General features: G+C 44.6%; 1 protein-coding gene across 1 annotated transcript in view; it reads right to left on the bottom strand.

The window, feature by feature from the left end:
* Window positions 1-26026, bottom strand: part of igsf9bb (immunoglobulin superfamily, member 9Bb) — a gene marked incomplete at both ends in the record, with an annotated part of 258140 nt that overhangs the window by 170116 nt on the left and 61998 nt on the right. Inside the window, one exon of the mRNA XM_083640982.1 lies at window positions 7710-7901. Coding sequence (XP_083497108.1) covers window positions 7710-7901 — 192 coding nt within the window. The remainder of the gene's footprint in view (window positions 1-7709; window positions 7902-26026) is intronic.

The raw sequence follows: 26026 nt of genomic DNA, 5'->3' as shown, positions 1-26026 counted from the left end.
TTTTTCAAGATTCCATTCATAACAGTAATCTACAGTTTGCTGACGTCACCTAGTACTATCAAATTTCGACCCCATTTCAACCAATCATATCACGACATGGCAGCTGTCAATCAAATCTTCATTTCAGGATAATTTTCTCTTCCAAATAAAGGGGAAAATGGCACCTAGTGCCTGTCATCTGGCAGAATTTCTAGCCCATAAACTAACTATTAACTTGACCAATTATGCAAACTAAATCAAACGGTAATGTCTAAGAATGCAAAGAAATGTAACTGGCTCATTAAAACTCGCATTCCAGGAATATTATTTACATTTATAGCGATAATGGCGCGCGCCTCCGAGAGCCTGGTTGTCAGGGGTCGCACCTCGGAGATTCCAGGCCGACGGGCTGCACTCTCCGCTCGGCAACACGAAGGCAGCTGGCTGCCTGCGGCTCAGTGAGCTCCACTCAGCCACTAACCTCGCGTCAGCAGACTCTTCCCGAGGGGAGCGCCACAACACGCTGAATCCCACTCGATTTGGCAGCGGAACACGCCAGGATTGGCCAAAGCCCAATCCAGTCCCCAGAATTGTCAGATAAAATCATCGACATGATGACATAACCTGTCATCTCAGACAAATTATGTTTTCAGTCTGAAACGGACTCAGACGCACGCGACGAACGGGTTCAGCTCGACTTTAAAGCCATTGCTGTCTCACAAAGTTGCTTACTGTACACTCAGGTACTGTAGGGAGTAGTGAGTTAAAATGAATGGAATCTTAAAATGGCAGAAAGAGAAAAATGAGGTGGACTAAAAAGTCTCTGATCCTTTAGTATTATGTGTATATCAGACGAAAATAGACATCATTCAAATGCAATCTTCATGTAATTATATCTAAAGCTATAGAAATGATTAGGGCTGACCCCAAAAAATAGAAGGTTTGAAGCTTCAATCGTTGCCATGGTAATCAACACTCAAATCAGCAATCACCCTTCTCAGCGCCTTGCGGTCCATGGTGGTACAGTTCCCGTACCAGGTAGTGAAACAGCCGGTCAGCAGGCTCTCTCAATGGTGCCTCTGTAGAAGTCCCTGAGGCTTTTGGGCCTCACGCCAAATTTCTTTAAGCATCTGAGTCTGTGTAGTCACTGTTGGGCCTTTTTGATGACAGTGGAGGTGTGACTGGCCCACGTCAGGTCCTGGTGGATGTTGACTCCCAGGTACTTGAAGCACTTTCCACCACTGTGCCGTTGACAGTGACTGTGGGGTGAGTCTCCCTCCCGTTGCTGTAATCCACAATGACCTCTTTGGTCTTAGAGACGTTCAGGGAGAGCTGGTTGTCCTGGCACCACTGTTCCAGGGCATCCACCTCTTTGGAGATCAGCCCCATAACTGCTGTCATCTGCAAACTTCATGATGGTGTTTGAGGTCTGTGTCGCCACACAGTCATGGGTGTAAGGGTCATACCAGAAGGGGCTGGAGGAGACACAGCCCTGCGGTGCTCCTATGCTGATGGTCAGTGGGGAGGAGGTGTGGTTGTCCACTCTCACCACCTGACGGCGGTCTGTCAGAAAGTCCAGGATCCAGTCACATAGTGCTGCGTTTAGGCCCAGATCCCTCAGCTTGCTGACCAACCTGGAGGGCACTATGGTGTTGAATCCACAAACAGCATTCTCTCATAGGTGTCCCTCCCCTCCAGGTGGGAGAGGGCGGTGTGGAGCACGTGGGCGATGGCATCCGCTGTGCTCCTGTTGGGGCGGGATGCAAATTGTAGGGGGTCGTGGTTGGGGGGGAGTGTGGGGCGGATGTGTGATATGACCAGCTTCTCCAGGCACTTGCTGGCTATGGGAGTGAGCGCTATGGGGCGCCAGACATTGAGGCTGCTCACTTTCTGCTGTTTGCGAATGGGGATGATGGTTGAAGATTTGAAGTAGGACAGTCCGGAGGGAGATGGATTGGTTAAAAATGTCTGTGAATACCCCCGCCAGCTGGTGGGCGCAGACCTTGAGGACGTGACCGGGGATGCCGTCCGGGCCGGCCGTCTTGCATGGGTTGATCTGCATGAACGATCGCCACAGCCGAGAACGCACACAACGCTAGTGGAGTTTTTCTTTTTCTTTTTTACTAAGTAACTTTGAGGTCTCAGGGTGTAACTATCCTGCCTCTACTATATTCAGGGTTCCCACACCTAACATCCAATTCAAGGACTTTTCAAGGCCCAATTCCCTCAAATTCAAGGACCCAACACGTTTGCAGACAGCAGAATGTAGCCTATAATCCAGCCTAAAAGATTGCACTAAACTTCTGTATTTTTGCCACAATCTCCTAGTCAGTGAGATGATTTTTCTTCTTGCTGCTATTAAAAGAAACCGTTTCCCTTATCTGATGCAGACTGCAACCAATCAATCAAGTGGCTCCTTAACAGATATTGACTACTGGAGACTGGGGTTAGAGTTAGACTAGATGTTAGATGTTAATGGTATATTGCAGGGGTGCCCAAACTTTTTTGACCCAAGATCTACTTTTCAAGTAGCCAGCCTCCCGAGATCTACCAGTCCAGTTTCAACATCGCAAACGCACACACATCGATGCATCTTAAATCGATGCCTCACTTTTTCCCCCAATACATGATTTATTTTTTCTCACTTTACAATACAATTGCATTGTATTATGATCCATAATTAAAATAAACAACTGCATGTACTTCCATTATATTTTATTTTATTATAAAAAAAAAAAAAAAAAAAAAAAACTTTTCTTTTTTTTCTTCTTTTTTTTCTCCTCAATGCCATGCGATCTACCACACTACCTTCGCGATCGACCGGTCGATCGCGATCGACGTATTGGGCACCCCTGGATATTGCCTCTAATTTAGTACTATCAATCACATGTGCTGTGCATGTATTCATTCGAGCACCAGATTATAGAACGTGGTACACTGGCACATAACATAAAACAACAAATCTTACATATAAACAACCGTACAACACATCCGACAACATATAATTGGAGAAAGCCAAGATCAAAGGCTAACTGCCCCATTAGCCCTGGGTTACATTAGGCTCTTTCACACCGGCCTTGAAAGCCGAAAAATGCACGGAAAATAGCATTCGCGCCTCCGATGTGAAAGTCGTGAATGCGCTTTGGTGGACAATTGTTTTACGCCTTTTGTCCCGCGACGGGAGGTAGTAACAGCGCCGGGTTACCTGGCAACCCGCCTCCACTTGAAAGGTCGTCGCAGCGAGCCGGAAAAGGTGGGAATGGTCAGCTCATTCATAAAAAAATTACAGGGGAAATCACCTCATGTGATCAAGAAAAGTGCAGGAGTGAAAGTAAAAAAAGTAGCCTATACAATCATGACTGCAGGGACGCCAGGAGGAATGCTCCGTGCGGTTAGTAGGGATGGGTACCGAACTCGGTACTTTTACAGGCACCGACCGAATTACGTCGGTACTGCCCCGTACCAGTTCACATAAAAACGAACGGTACCAAATTTCGGTACTTGAACGCATCTGAGTAATAGAAAGAGAGTGGTGAAAATAGAAATTCCGACGGAACCTTAAGGCAACACGCAAGAGCGCGTTACGTCAGTACGTCACTCTGGTTCTGAAAGCAAAACAGGACCAGCCGAAAGCTGTGGCTACACTTTACCAAGATAGACTCAGACAACACTGGTTGCAACATGTGTGATGTGAATTGCAAAGCTGACTAGGGAAACACCTCAAACTTGAGGAAGCATGGTCAAACACAAGATATATTTAGCTAAATGCTGAAGACTGTAACGTCTTAGATAGGCTGAGGGTGAATGAAGCAGATAGCCTACCGCACCGGAGCTAACGTTAGCAGCACCTCCTCAGCTGTAACGTTGAGAGAGGCATCGACTTCTACAACATCAAGTTACGTTATTTAATTAGCTAGCGTTAGCTGGATAAGTTGTTTCACTGCCGTTGTGGTTGTTAGATAACGGGGCTTTTCAATGTCTTCACAACGACTGCAAACGTTACTACGTTAAACGTTAAACGCTAACGTTACTCTTGCTGCAGTAATTGTCAAGGGTTCAACAGAATGTATCTCCTCAGCCTGTATAGTAGCTATCAACATGAAATAAAAAGCATTTGAGAGCTTAAACCCGTGGGTTTTTATTTGGAAGGGTTACATTTGCCATAATCTTTATTAACATTTCTTAAAATGCATTAGAATATTTTTAATTTTAATTTTTGGGGTTAAAGATAAAACATTTTTTTAATGAACATTAGGGCAAATATAATACGAAAAGCCAAAGGGTTAAGCTCTCAAATGCTTTTTATTTTATGTTTCTATGTGCTACAGAGCCTGAGATATGAAGGCTTTAGTGAATACCGACCGCTCTCTCTGAGAAGTTTGGATTATTCTTTTTTTTACAACTGTAATTTTTTTTGTTATTAGAGCGTGTAAAGTACCGAAAATGGTACCGTTTTGGGTACCGTACCGAATTCCAGGTACCGGTATCGTACCGGTATCGGTTCAAATGTGAACGGTACCCATCCCTAGCGGTTAGGCTTTATGCTCAAACGATGTTGACATTAGTAGGTAGGCTACAATTAACGGATATAATAATAAGCTTCAGAGGGCTATAGCTGTCTGTGGCGAGTTGGTCTGACTCAGACCAGGTTATTCCCTCTCGAAATCAGCTCTGTGCATTCCCTTACAAAAACTACTAACGTTATTAGTCATGTGCATTTATAGCCCATACTATTCCCCCGACGAACGTTATGCAGACTGCAGCTGTTTGATATGCGGGCGGTCGTGTATCGTTTCAATTTTAGTAGGACACCATATCGATCTGCCCGCCCACCTTGCGAGTGCGGCGGCGGAGCCCGTTTTGGCGAGTCCGCCCACCATGCGAGTGCACCTATCCTCCCAGCTCAGCGGACTAGGAGAAGGAGGGAGGGAAGTATTGTTGTTGAATTAATTCGTTCATCATACAGTAGCCTAGGCTACACTAACCTATGAAAATATTTATTTGGGCTAGGAGGAGCTGGAAATCCCTCCGCTCGCCTTTCAATCCGGGAGCAGGGGATTTCACCTGAAAGTACACCACAGCACGGGAAAGTGGCCGTGCTGCTTGGCGCTGTGTGAAAGCAATTTCTGTGGCGAGGGTGCGAGCTTTGCGGGACTCCTAAACGGCAATTTTTGCGCGATCTGTGTGTGAAAGAGCCTATTGGCTCTAAACTCTGAGCTAACAGGTATTTAACACAGGCTAACTCCAAAGTGGCTTGTCCCCAAATTCAAGCCGCAGGTTATCTGTTATTCTGCAGCAGAATTAGCCTGAATTTCTTGGGATTATCCCCAGAAAAATCCAATAAACCCAAGACTAACTGTTGCCAGTGTGAATTAAGTTTAAAACTGAGTAAGACAATGTTATATATGTTGTCAAATCATTATGCGTTCTTTGACGCTTCACTTACTGTGCTCATGTTTTTGTGGTAGCTACCTGACAAAATAAGTGTAAAGAGTTTTTGTGTCATTATTTTCCATTAGCCATTCAGCTAACATGCTGATAGCTGCAGTGCACTGCCAACCCTTCTAAAGCTGGGGTATTTTTGTGAAGACAATTGGTGGCAATTATTAAAAGCCTACCTGGAACTGAAATTGGATCTTCATGTCATTAAAGGATAATGCTGCTTATTTCCTTATTTTTATAGTTTTTCCTAGTTTGATTGTGTTCAAAAATTCATCATTTACTACTAATACTTTAATATACACTCAAGGGCCAAAGAAAGTTAACACTCAAGGGCCAAAGAAAGTTACATTGAACCCAAAAAGTGAATAAAACAGGTCTGTTTGACACTATAACACTCACACTGCAGTTACACATATCTTTAAATAGCTGCGATTGAATGACATTTCAGTAACAATAGTCCATTTGATACTTTTTTTGTGTCGCCCACACACTTCCTCGTTTATTTGTCTTGCTGCTGGTCTTCTGCCCTGTTCAGCTCATATCAGAAGAAACAACAGGATTTCACAGTTTCAGCTTGCAATCTTTATCTTTATTTAACTGTTGGAGCTTCCTTTGGCCCTGGAGTGTGTGGACTAAGTTATGTCAAGCTGTATAGTAGTCAAGTAGGCTGACAGAAATGTGTGTGTGTGTGTGTGTGTGTGTGTGTGTGTGTGTGTGTGTGTGTGTGTGTGTGTGTGTGTGATGATATGATGATGTCATCAGTGTGTGTGTGTTGCTATGTTGCTCACCAACACACACACACGTGCGTGCGCGCGCACCAATAGGGCAGGCGAGGCCGAGCTACGGGCGAGGCCGTGCAGTGGGCGAGCAAAATTGAGTAAGGGGGCCTCTATCTGTCTTTCTATCTGTCTGCGATTTTGGTCCCACATTGTGGGATTTGTGATGATTTTGGTCAGTAATGATGTCACTGATGTCACAATGTCTATGATATCACCAGTGATGTCACTCAAGCACTCGATGATGTCATCAGTGATGGTCACTCGAGCAATTGTGATGTCACTGATGATGCCACAGTGTCTATGATGACAGCATCAGTCAATGTGCGGACTCCGCTTTTCTCTCACTACTGATCACTCACTGATGTCATCAGTGATGTGAAGTTGAGCAAACGTGATTAGTGATGGTCACTCGAGCAATTGTGATGTCATCAGTGAGTGATGTCATCAGTGATGTGAAGTTGGGCAATTGTGCTGCGCATGCCAATAGAGCAGGCGAGGCCACACAGCGGCCGAGCTGCCGCAGCTGTGCGTATGCATGGCAGCACAGAGGGAGAGATCACGGGCAAGCCTAGGAATCGAGTTTTCTAGTTTACTTAATCTGCGATGGGAAAATTAACACATGTTAAACACATCTCAGAAGGTGGGATTATCAAATTTGATGATCAGTGGAAGGAAAACCTCATCTTGAGCATAACACAGAAAACAATGTAAGGTGGATGGAAACATCAGCTCATTGTAGCTGTTTAAATGAGTCACTTATTGATAACAGTCTACAACCTCAACTTATATATGATTGACAAAAAAAACTAATTTGTTTTGTGCTGAAGTCGATGGCATACTGTCAAGAGTTAATGTGTGCAAACAAGTTTGTTTCGATCCCTTCCACCAAAGAGGATAAAGCAAACAGGAAGTGGAAGAGTGTCACTCCAAGACCTGATCCTGAAAACTGATTCCATGAATCAAGAAGTATAGACATTGGCTGACCCACGTTGGTCATCAGACCAGCACAGTAACTTTGGGCAGAGACAAATGTGTGAATCAACACGGAGCTGCGGATTGCAACGTCGGTAAGTTTTTCCTCTTTGAATATATTAACTGGAATACATCGGCCTCTTTGAATGTATGCCTACAAATCATGTTTAAGCACTGAACAAAAAAATCCTTCGACGAATGTGTGACTTTCATTGTGATAAGGGGAAAATGAGAAGGTATTCAAAGACAAATCTTAAGAAAGGTTAAGGTAACACTGATTCTAACTACTTCATGTACTTTCCCGCAAAGGGCCACTAAATATGTGATTTTGTTTAGTGACCAATAACATTGAAAAAGCTATAATGGTGTAATTTTGGACAGAAAACATCACATACCTTTCTCTTAATGTAACACATTCCAATAGTAGGTAGATTCCAATAGATTCCAACCATTTAGACTATGAACGGTAAATAAAACAGATAGCTTGTCTCTAGAAAGCAAAAAATTGTATTATAGAGACTGCGTTCTCCATCTTACCGGCATATTCCGGGTCCACGTGAGGAGGGTAGAAGCGGAAATTGATGAAGAAGGGGATGGGCATGCCATACTTGAACCACTCCACCACGTAGGGCTGGCCGTTCAGGGGGTGGGACACGTCGCATCCCAGGATGACGTTCTCTCCTGCACGGGCCGTCACAAACTGGGGCTCCTCTCGCACTCCGCGGGCACCTGGGGTAACGGCATGGAGCGGTCAGGCTGAGAAATACCAATGGAAATCTGGGCCACAAGGTAATGATGTTACAGTGAGTGTCCACTAAACTAAAGACATGTCTCAGCGTTATTTACTTAGGGGTTTTGTTGACGGACTACAACTGCGAGCATTTTCGCAGCATCATCCTGGAGGACACACTTCACAGAATTACGTTTACATTTTATGTTTACATGTAGCTGATACTCCTTATCCGGAGAGATTAACATTTTGGGCAACCTTAGAATAAGGTTCAAATTCCTAGATCATCACCGTCAAGTAACCACAAAACAGAGTGCGGTCATCAATCATGTAAGAATGAGTGCTAGTAAAGAAGCAGAAGTGTTGAGGACACACACAGGAGGGATTTTATTAATTGAGACTAAGTACAGTGGACATGGAAGGGAAAGTACTGCTTAGGTGGCGTTCACACTAGGGATGTTCATCAATTATCTAAAATCGATAATTGATCGTTAAGGAATTTAATCGATCATGTGGAATTTTGATCGATTATTATTATTATTATTAATATTATTATTTATTTATTTTTATTTTTTTTGTGGACTAGGTTTGGGTGGAATTCGTTCCTCCTCGCCCCACTCCATTGCACAGCCGACTAACGTGAGGTGGAGCTTCATATAGTCTCTAGTTTTCTGGCTGGGCACGGGCCTTTGTGCCAACAAAACTGTTTTAAAGGTCCCATTCCATGCAAAAGCTGTTTTTACTTGTAAATGCATATACTGCTGTCAGCCCTCCCTGTAATGAGTGGTCACACGCTCAGAACTGCCACAGTTGGATTTGTCCCTATCCAGCGTCCCCCTGCAGTCTCCTCCAAGCCACACCCCCAAACGCTTCGTTTGCCCAGAGGGGAATCTGGGGGAATTGGGACGTCACTAGCTTCCTCCTGCATACTGCGCGGGTCTCTCTCACACAAGCTACCTGCACCATTTAGTCTATAGCCACAAAATTAACACTTCTAGCTGGAGCGACGCCAACTGTACGTGATCCAGCAACTGCAGAGGTGCATCCGGTAAGTCTAGGCATTTTGAGATGTCCTCTTTAGCGTAGTACCGTTAAGTTAACGATAACTCGCAACCTAGCGTGCTGGTCCACAGACGCTAATCTGATTGGCCGCTGGGAGCCTGGGGCGGGCTCTCCCTCAGCGGCCAATGGGAACTGTTAGTTCTGAATATATTATAGAAACAGGCCATTCTTGGGAAGCGACGAGATGAGGAAGTGAGAACTCCGTCACAACAAACGGGGTTGCTATATTTTCGACAGATTAATCCAGAATCATGTTTTATGGACCAGAGACACACGTTTTTAAGAGGTTACAGCTGCACGAATTGGGACCTTTAAACATGGGGAATTCACACCGGCATGTGCCGGGGACACAAACAAACGCACCCAGCGGTCTGGCTCAGGCATGTTGATTTGACTCTTGTGCTGTCAGCTAAGCTGGAAGACGCCGATTGCCTACATCATGTAACCTGACATGTAACATTTTTGTTTACCTGGCCACAGCGCTAGTGTCTGATATTCTTACTACACAGCGGCATCGGCATTATAGCTGGCCGAGAACGCGCAACGTTATTACCAGACCAGATTAAAAAAATATATATATATGGTTTATGCAGGGGGTTTATGCAAAGGGGGGGGGGGGGGGTTTTGGCTAAAAGGGGGGTTTTCTTTCTCAATGCTAGGGGGGTTAATGCTAGGGGGGTTTTGGCTAAAGGCAAAGGGGGGGGGGTTTCTTTCTTAAAGCTAAAAGGGGGGTTGTCTGGCTTGAATGCCAATTCAGCGCGCCGAATTATGCCGGATTGGTCGATCACCCAGCGCCCGCTGTAGCGCTGCGGCCACGCCCGGGGGGCTTCGTAAGTCGCGGCCGCGCTAATGCTGAGTCAGCGCGCCGAATTATGCCGGATTGGTCGATCACCCCAGCGCCCGCTGTAGCGCTGCGGCCACGCCCGGTCGGTGATTTCATAAGCCGCTGTGGGGTTTTCCTAATGCTGAGTCAGCGCGCCGAATTATGCCGGATTGGTCGATCACCCAGCGCCCGCTGTAGCGCTGCGGCCACGCCCGGGGGGCTTCGTAAGTCGCAGCCGCCAAGCCAACCGGTCGGCGACAAGCGTCGCATTCCGCCCAGCGCCCGCTGTAGCGGAGGCAAGCAGACCGGTTGGCGGTTTGGGTTTTCTTTCTTTTGGGGGATTCTCTATTCTAGTCCGAGCAGATGCCCTCTCTCACCTCAAGAAGAGAGGCATCTTAGCGCGGAGTCATCACGCCAAAGAACTAGTCGCCATGCTGCCATGCCATCAGAATTAGTTGCCATACCGTCCCATGCCATAGATCTTATCGCTCTGCCATACTTGAATAAAGCTTGCTTGTTAACTCTTCTCTCTGGTCTCTCATGATTGAAATATATATATATATATTATTATTATTATTATTATTATTATTACGCTATCGATAATCGATAATTGATCGTTAATTTTCCCGATTTTCGATTATGGGAATTGTTCTTGTTCAAAATGAACATCCCTAGTTCACACACAACGCGCTCATTTGAGCTGCCAGCGTCTTTCTGCAATTCATTCTCTATGTACAGTAAGGAAGCGCTGAGTGCGCTCCTCTTTCAAGGAACGCACGTGGCGTTTAAACGCATCTTTTGTTTTTGGCGGAGCGCTCTGTGCGTTTTAAGATGAAAAAAGTTTAACATTTGGAGGAAAAGCGCGGTCCTCTTTTCACACCTCTTCTTTGAATTATTTCCATTGCGTTCTTACTGAAGAAATCTCGTTTGGTGTCAACGCCGCCTTAGGCTACTTTTGTTTTAAAGTATATGGGCCCTATCTTCCCAAAAGCGCAAATTTTGCCTTTGCGCTTGTTTAACGCCGTGCGCAATGCAAATTGGGGGCGGACACAAGCGCATGCCTGTGATAATTGTATTGGGCATTGGCTGCCACATGCCAAAACAGGCGTTTCAGCGCTAAAATGTGGGATAGATGGCATTACCCTATCGTCAGCAGCGTGCAATTACTTTGCGCTAAGAGCTTTGAAAAGGACCTCTTACGCTCAAATACCTCCCTGTGCTGGGAGCGCACCCGTAATCTCCGTGCAGCGCAGCGCAGTGCAAAGTAGAATTCCTTTTGGAGATGTCATTACGCACAGCCTAGACATCAAATTATGCTGCTAAAATTGGGTATTAGCAGATAATTCAGTGAGGCAATCAACTATAACTCACTGAGAAACGTTTATGACATCGCAAAGAGGGAAATTAATTGGGAAAACGTGTTGGACAATGGACATAGGCTATTTACCTTCATAGCCCGGAGGGTCGTTGGCACCACAGACGATCTGTCAATAGGCTCTCTCTGTCCTCGCACGAGTGAGTACACTCTATTACGCATGGAGAGAATTACAGCATATTGCATGCCTCGCGCAAACAGCCATTGCGAGATGGGAATCTGATTGGTTTTGATTGACGTAATGCCCAGCATTGCCTGGCCACGCCTGTTAATAATTCTGGTAGTTAAGACCGCCCAAATCCCGTTTGCGCAGGCATTTGGGGGCACGGCTCTAATTTGCGTCTGCGACAGGTTTCCGCATGCCCGCCGAGAATTGCATCCCCAACATATTTCGGGGCTTTTTTAACTTAGAAATCAGGGAGGTCACGTCTACCAGACAATTATATCAATTTTAAACAATTACATTTCTGTATAAATCATTACAATATGCTCCCGAGAGGTGGGGATGCTGCCGGCACTGGGGTGCAAAACTCGGGGACACCTCGGCATTCCGAAATGTCGGCACTCCGAAATACCGGCATTCCGACAAAATTGTCGGAATGGAGATCTGTCTCGCCATTGCGAAAGAACCCTAACCCTAACCCGGGGGACCGACTGGAGCTAACCTCTCCCAGCCCCCACGTCTAAACCTAACCTCTCCCACCCCTGTAGGCTAAATAACTCAAGATGCTATGTCGGAAAGGCGGACCTAATATCTTTCGCAATGGCGAAACCTTTTTTGGAGATAAAAAGGGCCGCCTCTCCGAAAGCATAGTCAATGATCGGAATGCCGACACTTCGGAATGGCGAGATGACCCCGCAAAACTCGGCATAACACCTGGCGGACGGCGCAAGGCGGACTGCTATCTTCCCTGCCTTAACGCACGCGCAAACAGGTGCGCAAGCGCTATTAGGGGATATCGCCTGTCGGAAGATAGGGCCCAATAATTACTAAAAGTACAACCACAGTCTTTGACTTGTGTCCAATGAGCAGCTCCACTGGAGCAGTTAGGAGTTAGGGCACTATCATTTGCGCTGCCGTTTGCGCGCCTCTTATTGCTATCTTCCCTGCGTCTTAAGCTATCGTCTGGCTCCACCATCCAGTTTTGCGCTGGGATCTAAGCGCAGACACAGGTGTAGGCGTGGCCCAGGCATGTCCGTGGGCCTCTAGCCTATCATCTGCCTCCCACAACTGTCATTTTGCGCTCTGGTGAAGATACCATTGCTATGTTCCGAGTGTAAACAGAGGTTTGGGCGTTGCCCATGCCAAAATAGGCGTTGCAGTGCAATGTGTTCGAAAAAGGGGCCTTGGGTGCCCTCAATTTTAATGCCACCAAATAGCTGGTCTTAGCGCAAGAAACCCCTCTATGCCAGGCCTGATGTACGCCTGAGCGCACACAGTATTCTCGCTTGCCTTGGATACATTATGCACGGCATGGATGTCACTCTCCAACATCTCGCACCTGCACACACTCTTCTCTCCTCAGAATGCCATGTTGATTTTCAACTATAGCCTACATTGCAGAAAAAACACACCTTGATTTAAAATTGAGAATTTGTTCGTCATGGTTTTATTAGGCTACATAATTCCCGACCATACAGATCTGTGGTGTGAGGTAACAGTAGATTGCTTTTGAGAAAGTTGTGACGGTGTTGTGCCAAACAGTGATTTGCTGCCAGAAACTGATTTCGCTCCGTGGGACCGCGCACAGCGCTGCCTCTCCCCACCCTGTGAGCCCCATGGCTGGCCCAAAACACCTACCCACCAACCCACCCCCACCACCCAGCCTGCCTACCCGGCCCAGCTCCCACCTTCTCCGGGGAAGACCCCCCTCCAGCACCCGGCGCACTAGCCGAACCTGCGCACCCTACACTTAAGCAGCCCTCCCCGGGCTACAGACAGACTCCCGCCCCGCCAGACCCTCGTTCCCCTAATCCAATTCAAAACGCAAATCACTTTTTGGCACAACACCTGTCCGGCCAGTACAGTAACCTCTTTCCCTGCAAGACCAGCTTCTCCACAGCACGGATGGCATGACCGCAGTCAATGGCTTAACCAGAGTGGACAATTCTGACATAGGCTATTGAAATTTAAAATCTCACACATTCCTACCCTATTAACTCATTGAGTGCCAATGACGACAATCGTCGTCAATTCGAATACTAACGTAGAGTGCCAATGACGACGATTGTCGTCAATTGCGTTTTTTGACGGTGGGATCAATGCCTAATACATCTCCTGTAAAATTTTGGGGCATGTTGAATGTGTATAACCTATTTTACCGACCCATTAGGTGGCGACAGTGCTCTCCAGATTAGAGAAAGTTGAGTAAAAACAGCAGAAAAAGCCGTGATGAAACCATTCTCATGAGAATGGTTTGGCTTTTCGCTGTCGCGCTGGGAGCCGGCGCACAACGGTGGGGGGCTCCGAAAATAGACTCTGGGTGCAGCACACTTTGAAACGCGCAGCAGAAAGCCCAGAAAGCCCAGAATCGGACGCAGCTTCATCCCAGCTCACAACCGAAACCCCAGAAACGAGCGAGCCCGATCCAGACTCCCCCGACGAGCGGCCGCCATCCGAACGTGGATCCGCAAGCAGCAGAGACTCGCCTGACAAGCAGCAGAGCGAGCAGAGCCACCAGAGACACACCCACGGAGGAGGAGTTTGCAGTAGAGGGGGGTGGGGGTGCTGTTATATTGAAGGAAATTACTGTTCAGATGTTTCAGGTCAGAAAATATTAGCTTCAGAGTCAGTGATTTGCTTGAAATGCTTCATTTCACAAAAGGCTGAATATCTCAGCTTCTAGATGGAAACGCCTGTTTTTGCTGTTTTTGACCTATCTTCTCCGGCTGATAACTAAAGAACGGAAAATGATATCAATAAACTTTTTTTTGCTGCTGATACAATAGAGTCTCATCGTTCGGTGTTTACATAGTAATATCACACAATATTCTGTGGGCCTCGAGAAATCACTGAAAACGCTCTGAAACTCTGGCACTGGGAGCGTCCGTTCTCCAAAAGTGGCTGGCACTCAATGAGTTAAAGAAACAAATATTTTTAGATGTGTATGTTATAGCCTATATGAACGAAACGTCTAATTACAGTAAGCGCACGCTTTGGGACATGGGGATATTCACTGCGTAATTGCGCGGCGGCCCTTTGTGTTTCAAATGGATCGTTCCATCAGCATCAATTTTCGTTACGAATCCGAACTGGTTCATCCTCCAATTCTCTCCCTCTCTCGTTCTCCCCCCCCCCCCTCTCTCTCTCTCTCTCTCTTTTCTCTCTCTCTCACTGTTTCTCTGCTTGCACTCAGCAAGAAAGAAGCTGGTGTTACAGACGTGATGGCGGTGACGCTGTGGCTTTTAAGGGGAGTGATCTCACACTTGTGAATACATGTTTTGGGAATAAACACGCCTATGGAGGTTTGCGCTGAGTTGACGCGAAGCACAGCGGGCCGACACGCCCACAATTAGGGCTTTGCATGGCGCAAAATTACCGCCGTTGCGAAGATAGGGCCCATATATGTAATGTGAAAGCTGACCAGCGGGGGAGAGGGGAGGGGAGGGCAATCGTACTCGGGCAAGGAACAAAAGCAATCGTTCCCAGTGAGAAAGCACCCTTAATTGCCTTGCTCAAGGGCCGTTGACAATAGTCTAGTTGAGTGAGGAGAGATTGTCTCTTTTGAACTTCCCTTCTCCATATTTTTGGAGCCGGCATTTCCATTCACAAGCATGCTTGTCTAACCATCAGGCTATCATAAACAGTTGAGGTCTCTGATCACCAGTTCCACTAAAATGCCACCATACGCCTTAAAGATGGTTCAACTCAGACGAAATACTGCAAAAGGGTCGCTAGAAAAACAACAGCTTCACGCAGTGAGTGAGCGTTTGTGTTTGATGACACAACCATGAGCTACAAGTATCATCAGTCAGAGTGGCAAAGTCTGCCAGTGACAAATTCAATATGGAGCCAAGGCCAGTGCGTTGGGGAAAAGAAAGATGAACAGCACTCGCAGACGACTGAATGTGATTTGTCTTGATAGAATCTTTTTCAGCTCATTCGCCCGACATCATGTGGGTAGACAAAAGCTTTTAAAGAGGTAATGGCACAGTAATGCAATGATGTTCAGTAATACTTCAGTATGTATGCACACCTTTAACCTTTTGTCAAAGGAATTGACTCTATTAGCTTAGTGATAAACCAATCCCATTGAAACTGTGTGTCTGTGGGATAGCTGTTGGAGCGACACATCGATCCCAGGCTAATTACTGTGTAGCTTGCCTTTACGAGCGGAAACCTGGTGTGGTAGCATTTCACCAGTCGATACGGCTAATCAGATGTACTCACTGCTTGTCCCTCTGTGGCCTGTAGGGAAGCAGGGGAGCGCTGGGGTTGTCTGCATAGAGATGATGGCCTACTGTGTGCCTTCCATTTTATTAGTAAAAACTAGTTACTGGCATATACCGTAGTTAAATAGTTACTGGCACTCTTTCATAGTTTTTGCCAGCCTGATTCTTGACTGCGTTCAAAATGTGTCATACATCCAGGTGTAGGGCAGGGGAAATCACTAATTTGGGGTGTTTTACTTTGTGATCAAATGCAAATGTAAGTCAGTAAAATCAAAATAACTCCTTTTTGAGGTCGTTTGTTTTAATTGGTGGCATCAGGGGGAATATTGGCGACTTGATATTGACGTTTCATTTAGCAAGCCCAGTAACTCATATTTTTTCAGGCACTAAAGTCTCTTAGTCTAGCATATTAAGATAATGGCATTGCAAAATTAACTGACTATTACGCTTTCATCTGAATATCGATGTTTCAAACTGTCTTTCCATTCAGTTTATGTCAGCACAGACAGACCGCAACTCGAACAAGCACAGATGTGCAGATGATGCAATGAATTATGGTAATTGAGTTCACTAATATGCTTTCGGCCCTTGCCTTGGCAGCATTAAATCCTCATTGTTTGACAACTACACTGGCGAGAACCACCTGCTTCCTGCATCACAACATCTGAAACCATAACCATCCCCAGTGTGGCATTCAGCCATGTTGGGGCACACAGGCACACTCAATAATCCTATATGTGTGGTACATAAACTAGGGATGAAATGATTACCGATTTAATGATAAGCCATGATACAATTCCATCCTGACGGTTATTACCATTTCAAATTGTAATTATCATTAAAACCGCAGAGGTTTGATTGCCGCGTTTATCGCTCTGTGCTGCACAGACCGCTGCTCGCTGGTTAATTCAAAGTTTATTACAGTAAAAACGTGTTGCATGTCCAAATTGCACCAAATCATATCAGCTTTGTTATTATTTTAATGTTTATGCAAACAAAAAGTGCATAGTGCTGCTAATTTTATTTGTGGATTTAAATGAAACTTGGTGAAATGTTTTCAGTGAGTGTACAGTATCAGTACTTATAATAATATAATATATATATTATTATTATTATTATTATTATTATTATTATTATTATTATTATTATTATTATTATATTATTATTATAGTACTAATATTTTCAGCTCATTTTAACAATAACAAGTCATTCCAAGTCAGGCCAAGTAGCAAGAGGAAACTGACACAGCAGACGCACACAAGAAGATTGAGAGAAAGATGATCAAGTGACGCAGTGATATTTGTAAATATATCCTCCACCGTCTCACTTGTTATAAGCAGTGATGCTGCGAGCAGTAGTGGTGAATGCAGCAGGAAAATACAGACAGCTTGATATAAACTCAAATATTCATCTTTGTAAAGAGCGATACTTTCTTCAATGCTGACACTTGATATGTTTCCACTCTGCAATAAGCCTAGCAGAATATGCAGTTTTGTAGAGCAGACCTAACAAATTACATTGCCATAAATTCTCAGTAGTGTTACCCAAAACCCAAATTATCCGTCTTGAGTTGACAGCTTGAGCTTTCAAATGCATTATGCCTCAACAGTCACCTTGAATTGAGGATCAAAATCCAATAACTTCACTGTCTTCGTTTTACACTGAGCAGAGGATATTATCTTAACCCATTGATACCTGATGCAGCATTTGTGTGTGTATCCCTTTAAGACCGCGAACGCGGTTCGCGGTCTTAAAGGGATACACACACAAATGAGGGATATATACACGCAAATGCTGCATCAGGTATCAATGGGTTAATTAGGCCTTATTATAAATGTCAGATCAATAGAAGGAGAATACCTTCATACGGAGTGAAGTGTACCATCAACAAATAGCAGAAAGCCATCTTCAGTGAGCAGTGTCCCCCTAAAACCTGGGCTGAGGTACACTACAGCACACTGCCAGAAGCATTAGAATTTGCAAGCGACATATACAGTATAACACTGTGATGTGCTCTATATATATACATTATATATCAGTATATATATTCCCTTCTCACATTTCTAAGAGATTGTTCGGATCAGAAAAAGCCTGTGGATTCGTTTTGACTGGCATGTGTGCTCTCATGCTTGCTGGCAGAACCAGAGATAATAACGGAGCAGTCGTGCTTTTCCCAGTAGTGAACTCCCCCCTCTCGCTCACACACACACAGACACACACACACACACACACGCACACAGCACCTCAAGCAGCACTACGTGTTGATTGGCTGCTGGTGACATCATCGCAGAAAGGACAAAAACAGGCCCCTTGGAAGGTATGACTTCACTGTTTGTACAGATGAGAGAGACAGAGAGGGAGGGGGGGGGTAATGCTCATCCTATGCCCTATAAGGGTTTACAGTACAGTAGCTCATTTACAAAGAAAGAGCCAGGGGAGAGGCACCATCACAAGGTGAAACCACTGAGGTGCACACACCACCGAGGCTGCCCGGGGGAGGGGGGAGGGGCTTGGAGGGTATGTACTGTATGATCGGCATAGAAGTAAGTAGAGTAGAAGGGATATCATGCTATGTAGAGACTGCCATCTGCGTCACATACTGGACACTACAGTGGTTACAGAAAGTATTCACACAAAGACTTGCTGCACAAATTGTTTTTTTTTTTTTTTTGGATTGGTCTATCTATGCGAAGCAGTCTTTCCTATCAAAGTGGTGTGAAAGTCAAGACATTTATAAGTGTTCACCTAAGAGAGTAAAGGAGTAAAAAAAAAAATTTAGATTTTGGATATCGTAATATCGTGATATGACAGAAGTGTTGTCTTTTCCTGTCTTTTCCTGGTTTTAAAGGTGATTCTTTTATTTGCATTTACCCACTTAGCGACTGTTTCCATAGGAAATGTGTTTTTCAGATCAGAATGCTTTGGAAATCATGTCCAGAGCGCTTAAGCGTAGGTGTGGTCTTTGAAAGAGGAGCGCTGCTAGCACGCCCTTACCATAGAGAATGAATTGCAGAAAGACGCTGGCTGCTCAAATACACGTTCCCTGTCGACACAGCCCCTTAGTCATTATATCCACATTACTGATGATTATTTATCAAAAATCTCATTGTATAAATATTTTGTGAAAGCACAAATAGCCATCCCTACAATATTGTCACAATATCGATATGGTATTTGTTCAAAAATATTGTTTTGTTCATAACACCCAACCCTAGCCTCTCTGCCCTCTCAGTCAATTAAAGAGACCATTGTTTCTTCCTCGTTACCGTTTCATTTCATGTTCTAATTCCTCACCACAATCAGCTTTAAGACAGCTGTCACCCAGCCGGAGTGGAACTCTTTTCACGTTGCCGCCTGGCTCATGCTATATGTTTATACTTGTTCTATTATGTTTATCCTTATTCTATATGTTTATACTTATTCAACGTGACAAATGAAACCATGCATGTTCATTTGACCTAAAGCAATAAGGCATTTATAACATCCTGTACTAAGAATGTGAAGTCTGTGTGTGTGTGTGTGTGTGTGTGTGTGTGTGTGTGTGTGTGTGTGTGTGTGTGTGTGTGTGTGTGTGTGTGTGTGTGTGTGTGTGTGTGTGCGTGTGCGTGTGCGTGTGCGTGTGAGAGAGTGAGTGATGGAGTGACTGACTGACTGACTAACTGACTGAGCGAGCAGAAATTGTATTCGGCCAGAGCTATGCCATTGTACGTTCGATCGCGTGGAATCTTTCAGGAAGTGTAAAGAGAACCCCTGCGGGTGACCTAATGGAGTCTGATTTTTTAATTAGGTAATTAAGGCTGATTAATGGCCGAACTTGCTGTGCAATGGCTGCGTAGCCTCCACCGGTCACACAGGAATGCACATCACTGCACGGGTATTTCAATACTTGAATATAATACAGCTTCCACCTATCCTGTCTAAGCTGGTCCCTTGGCTTATCCCTGGCATTTCCCGAGCAGACAACTGGCAGACTCTGCTAAGTGCCAACAAAAATGAAAAATAAATGAGATTTTTACACAATACAACATAAATTATTGATGACTCAGCAAGGTCAATGTATTATCGCACAGCTGATTATTCTTGCACCTGCACCTAGTAGTCTTACTGTACAGTATCTTATTCCAAAGCTGAACTCATAATATTGTGGTGATAATAATAAAAATAAAAGACTGAAAGTATAACTACAGTAATGGAGGCATTAATAATTTTGTCAGCCCAATAAGCAAAGGGGGTCTACATGTACAATATGCAGTAAATGGCCAGAACCCAGAACATTGTAAATTGCACTTATTACCTTCGCCAACAGAGTTGGCTGGGAGGTCATGTTTTGTTTTTTTGCACTTGTAAATGCCACCCTTTGCTCACCGCACATCTGCTGTACCTGCAACTGCCAAACAAAGAGGGGAGTGTGCACACACACACACACACACACACACACACACACACACGCTCGCGCGCGCACATACACACCAGCCCGGTGAGTGTTTGCAGCAAGGTAACTTGATCAACTTGGAAAAAAGAGTTTCTGCCCAAACACTGGCTAGACCAGTGAGAAGGATTTGTCCTCATTAACCCTTCAGGCTCCTGTCACTTGCGAGGCCTCTGAACTCTTCAGGTAGCTAAGTCACAGGACCAAGTGTGTCATTAATTAGTGGACAAATCATCTGAGAAGAACATAATTCAACAATAATGAGCATTTCACCTGGTTGTACTCTAATTTGTCTTTGAATGCAAATACCTTATACTTCAAAATAGCACAGTGGCAGCCTAGTCCAATGAACTTGGAAACTACTGTACACCATCAGCATGGATTCAAAGCCCTAAAAGCTAAGCTGGTGTTTTAATTGAGTGTTTTTCTCCCCAATTGTACTTGGCCAATCCCCTGTCCGGGTCACTGCTTCACCCCCTCTGCCAATCTGGGGAAAGTTGTAGACTAACACATGCTTCCTCCGATACATGTGCAGCCGCTAGCCGCTTATCACCTGACAGTGAGCAGTTTAACCTGCAGGACACCGTGTGGGAGGATCACGGTATTCTCTCCAGTTCCCCTCCCCCGAACAGGCGCGCCGACCAACCAGAGGAGGCAGTAGTGCAGCGACCAGGACACATACTGTACCCTTAATCCGCTTCCTACCCACAGACATGGCCAATTGTGCCTGTATGGATGCCTGACCAAGCCGGAGGTAACACGGGGGCTTGAACCTGCGACCCTCGTGTTGCAAGGCCTACAGGGCAGTACACCAGTCAGCTCCCCGGTACCTGCAATCCATGGTCAGGTTCCAAACCTCTCAGCGCTCCCTTCGCTCCTCCACCAGTGTAGGTCGCCTCGCCCCTCCTTCGCTACGGGGGCTCAAAAGTCGCTCATCCCGATCTCGACTCTTCTCGTCCCTGGCACCTCAATGGTGGAACGAGCTTCCACCTTCGGTCAGGACAGCTGAATCACTGCCGATCTTTCGAAAAAGACTAAAGACACACCTTTTCAGGCTCCATCTGGGCCCTTCTTGATCTAACTTCGTTCTCTCTTTCTAAAAAAAAAAAAAAAAAAAAAAAAAAAAAAAACTAACCAACCTTGTACCACTAACCTAAACTTGTACCACTGTTCCTTCAGAAGTTGTAGTTGTCATAGACTGTGCTCCATAGTTGATTGCTCTATTGCTGACAAAAAATGTGTTATTGTAAGTCGCTTTGGATAAAAGCGTCTGCCAAATGACGTAATGTAATGTAATGTAATGCAAGGCAAGGAATCTCCCGCTGCACTACCTGGACATCCCAAAAGCAGGTGTTACATTATGTAATTTCCTAAAATAAAGTGGTATTTAATTTAAACGAGTGACTATTAATTAAATGATCGAGCACAACCAAAAACAATCTCTGCATTTATAAGGCCAAAGGGGGAATTACAAACAGCATCAAATCAAACATGCCTCCTAACCCAAAAAGCATTTCAATAATAAAGAAGCCACTAAGAGCTTATAAGTAGAGTAGTTTTAAATCAAGAAAGTAGAATCTGCAAAGCCATAGGAAGGAACTATATTCATTGTGCAAGCCAATTACCCATTTAAGGGAGAGGAAATCCATTTGGAAAGAGCAGTTGAAAATAGAGCTGCAATGATTAATCGATTAATTGATTAGTCGATCGACAGAACTAATCGACAACTATTTTGATAATCGATTCATCGTTTTGAGTAATTTTTTAAGAAAAGAAGTCAAAATTATCTGATTTGAGCTTCTTAAATGTGAATATTTTCTGGTTTCTTTACCCCTCTATGACAGTAAACTAGATATATTTGGGTTGTGGACAAAACAAGACATTAGAGGACTCATCTTGGACTTTGGGAAACACTGATCGACATTTTTCACAATTTTCTAGTCATTTTATAGACCAAACAACTAATCGATTAACCGAGAAAATAATCAACATATTAATCGATAATCAAAATAATCGTTAGTTGCAGCCCTAGTTGAAAATTAATTGTGAAAGCCGGCTTGTGTGTTAGACAGTTTAAATGGGGAGGAAAATAGAAAGCAACTGCCAAAAAGTGAAATTATTTTGCCCATATGCTGAGGCTAATTAGCTTCTGCTATGACCCCCTAATATAGCGGCTTGAAAAGCTAATGCTACAACAAAGGGTGCAGGAGAGTTGACCTAATTCTGTTCTCATACCCTCAAACGAACATCCCTCATCATTTGGAATTCAAAGGAGATCGTTCCTGACTGTGTGCTGCATCTGATCTCTCCTGCCTTGCCTGTGAAGTGAAGCCATAGATATAACTTATGATGGTAGTACCCTTAGCTCATATTGAGGTGTTGTGAATTTTGGTCGAATTATTGGAGCAAATGGATTTAACAAAAACAATCCTGATGTCTTTTCCACACCGTTTTTTATATTAATGTATCAGATTAGCACATGAAATACATAGATTGACTTTCAAACGCCTTCAAACTTGTATGTGGTTTTCATTGGTTGTTCGGCCACGCAACCATCCGAAGCCACTGGTCAAGGTGACTTCTGACAACTTAAACAAGGACTTCAGGTTAGCCAGCACTGTGGTGTTGCTGTCAACAATGCACTCCGTATTAGGACGTCCATTAATCCTGCCCTTCTCCATGGCCTACTTTTATTGGGGGTACTGATGCTTATCGTCAGTGCCCTGGTACTGATGCTTATTGTCAGTGCCCTGGTACTGATGCTTATTGTCAGTGCCCTGGTACTGATGCTTATCATCAGTGTCCTGGTACTGATGTTTATCATCAGTGTCCTGGTACTGATGTTTATCATCAGTGTCCTGGTACTGATGTTTATCATCAGTGTCCTGGCTGGTACTGATGTTTATCATCAGTGCCCTGGCTGGTACTGATGCTTATCATCAGTGTCCTGGTACTGATGCTTATCATCAGTGTCCTGGCTGGTACTGATGCTTATCGTCAGTGTCCTGGTACTGATGCTTATCATCAGTGCCCTGGCTGGTACTGATGCTTATCATCAGTGCCCTGGCTGGTACTGATGCTTATCATCAGTGCCCTGGCTGGTACTGATGCTTATCGTCAGTGCCCTGGCTGGTACTGATGCTTATCATCAGTGTCCTGGCTGGTACTACTGATGCTTATCATCAGTGTCCTGGCTGGTACTGATGCTTATCATCAGTGTCCTGGTACTGATGCTTATCATCAGTGCCCTGGCTGGTACTGATGCTTATCATCAGTGCCCTGGTACTGATGCTTATCGTCAGTGTCCTGGCTGGTACTGATGCTTATCATCAGTGCCCTGGCTGGTACTGATGCTTATCGTCAGTGTCCTGGCTGGTACTGATGCTTATCATCAGTGCCCTGGCTGGTACTGATGCTTATCGTCAGTGTCCTGGCTGGTACTGATGCTTATCATCAGGGCCCTGGTACTGATGCTTACTGTATTGTCAGTGCCCTGGTACTGATGCTTACTGTATTGTCAGTGCCCTGGTACTGATGCTTATTGTCAGTGCCCTGGCAAATCCCTTCATCAAATTCACAATTTTTAATGATGTCAATCATGGCAATTAAATCAACACGCTTTTTTTTTTTAGGTGTGCAGATCATTCACCTTAACCTGCCTGACCCCTGTGCAAATGCTTCCTAGCTCCTTTACAGATATATGCTACTAACAGTTATTTGAATGGTATCTCCATGGCCCTCTGCCCTCTGGTTTGCCCTGTAGTCTCCTTTGCCCACCAGAAGTGTCCCACAATTAAAATTCATGGCCTGTGACATCCTTGCAGGAAACCCAGAGAGAACAGATGGTTCAGACAAGGATAGAGGAAAATAGGTAAAGTCATCGCGCAATGCTAACTTATCTTGGAGCCACACTGACCGTTGTGTTGATGTGACAGCCCAGTGGCAAAGATCAAATAATTATCCTACCAATTATATTATTCCATTTGGTGGTTTGTAAAGATCCCGCAAGGATAAAAGACATAAAGACAAGACAATGACATGCGCCAAACCAATACAATACATACACACATCATAAAAGCATTATAACCTACAATAATTAAGAAAATATAGACAACATAAAAGTATAATTACATTACAAGTTTAACTGCTGACATCGCAGTTATAGGCTTATTGCAGAACATTAGAAATCTCCTCCCAGGAGAAATTCAGAGTTAATAAATACTAGAAATAACCGACTCATACAAGTGGAAACATATCTTGAAGCCCATGGCACAGTGGTGTGGCTATTCAGCCTTATGGCACTTTAGTCAATGTTTTAGGGGTACCTTAACCTCAATGACATGCCTAATCATTTTCAACATGGAAAATGTTCCTAACCCTACCCTTAACCCAGCCACTCTCCCTACCCACCCATCGAACCCCGACTCTCTACGTTGTAAAGAGTTGTAGTCTACGACAGAGGTGGGCAAAAAAAAATTCCTGAGGCCCATACTGACTTACATCAAGTAAGCGAAGGGCCACACATTGGAGATTATACCTGCCAACACTCCTGATTTCCACGGGAGTCTCCAGGGAGTTCCCCAAGCCCCGGTGGCCGGTGATTTCTCCGTCTACTGGCCTCTGGCCTACCGGTTACTTTATAGATTAAAAAAAAACTGGAAAAAAATTACAGTGCACCTGAACGCAACATACAAGATACCCGCTGAATAAGTGTCCAAATGTTCATGTCATTCTGGCCAATACTCCACTTCTGTTGTAACATTTCCGTCTGGAATATGGAATATCTTTCAATAATCTTTATGACTAAAAGGCTAAAAGTAATCTCATGTGTAAGAAATGACTGTTCTATATTGAAGTAAAAATGTAAATAATTAACTTAGTTTTGGATTTATTTAGCTTCAAGAGTGCATTTTTGTTCGTGTGACCCTCAACACAGGCTTTGAGAATCCCGGGCCACTTATGCTTAAACTAACCCACTCATATTCTGGTCTATTTCAAGAAAAACATTTCGGCTAGTGGAAATTCTAATTGGCTGGTAACTTCTAGCAGCCATATTGGCAGGTGGTCAAAAAAGTTAATTTAAAGCCCTGCAGGGAGAGCAAGTGGTGACATAGGAGTGAGTGAGAAAAGGATCAAATATTGGTGTTTAAGACTGAATAATGACATCATGGGCCCTATCTTCCGACAGGCGATATCCCCTATTAGCGCTTGTGCACATGTTTGCGCGTGCCTTAAAGCAATGAAGATTGCAATCCGCTGTCCAGGTGTTATGCCGAGTTTTGCACCCCTGCCAGACAGCAGCAAAACGCATCCCCACCTCACAGGAACATATTGTAATGATTTATACAGAAACATGACTGTTTAAAAATGATATAATTGTTTGGGTAGATGTGACTTCCCTGTTTTTGAGTTAAAACAGCCCCAAAATATGGTGGCGATGCATGGTGGTGCGGGGAAGCATAACTCATCACAACAACGGGCGCAAACGCAGATTAGAGGCATGCCAAATCATTGATGCACGGCGCAAACGGGATTTGGGCGGTGTTAACCACCAGAATTATTCACAGGTGTGGCCTGGCAATGCCTGGGCATTACATCAATCAAACCAGATTCCCGTCTTGCTGCAGTAATACAGTTTGGTGAGGTATGCTGTAATTCTTCCCATGCGTAATTTGGATAGGTGTAGGCCTATTGACGGTATATATTATCCATATCTCATAACAACACCATCACATCATATACAGTACCTGTTAAAAACATCTGAGTTTTGATGCAATTCAGGTTATTTTGTTGACTGGGGTGGGACAATAGAAACGTGTTTGCAGCGGGTAAATGGCGGAGACAAAAGAAAAGATTTGAGGATTTACAGTGGACTCAATTAAAACTCGACTCGTGCCGAAACTTGTGCCAGATCGGCTGTGATGCCAACGACCCTCCGGGTTATAGCAGGTGAAGGTGAATAGCCTATTGCAAGTAGGCTACAATGTACAAGTTTTCTCAATTAATTTACCAAGGTCAAGGTCAAGGTCAATTTTATTGTCAA

The sequence above is a fragment of the Poromitra crassiceps genome (assembly GCF_964638095.1).
Source record: "Poromitra crassiceps genome assembly, chromosome: 1".
In the NCBI taxonomy this organism is placed as follows: Eukaryota; Metazoa; Chordata; class Actinopteri; order Beryciformes; family Melamphaidae; genus Poromitra; species Poromitra crassiceps.
The sequence above is the reverse complement of the archived record's forward strand: the minus strand, read 5'-3'. Positions and strand labels throughout refer to the sequence as shown.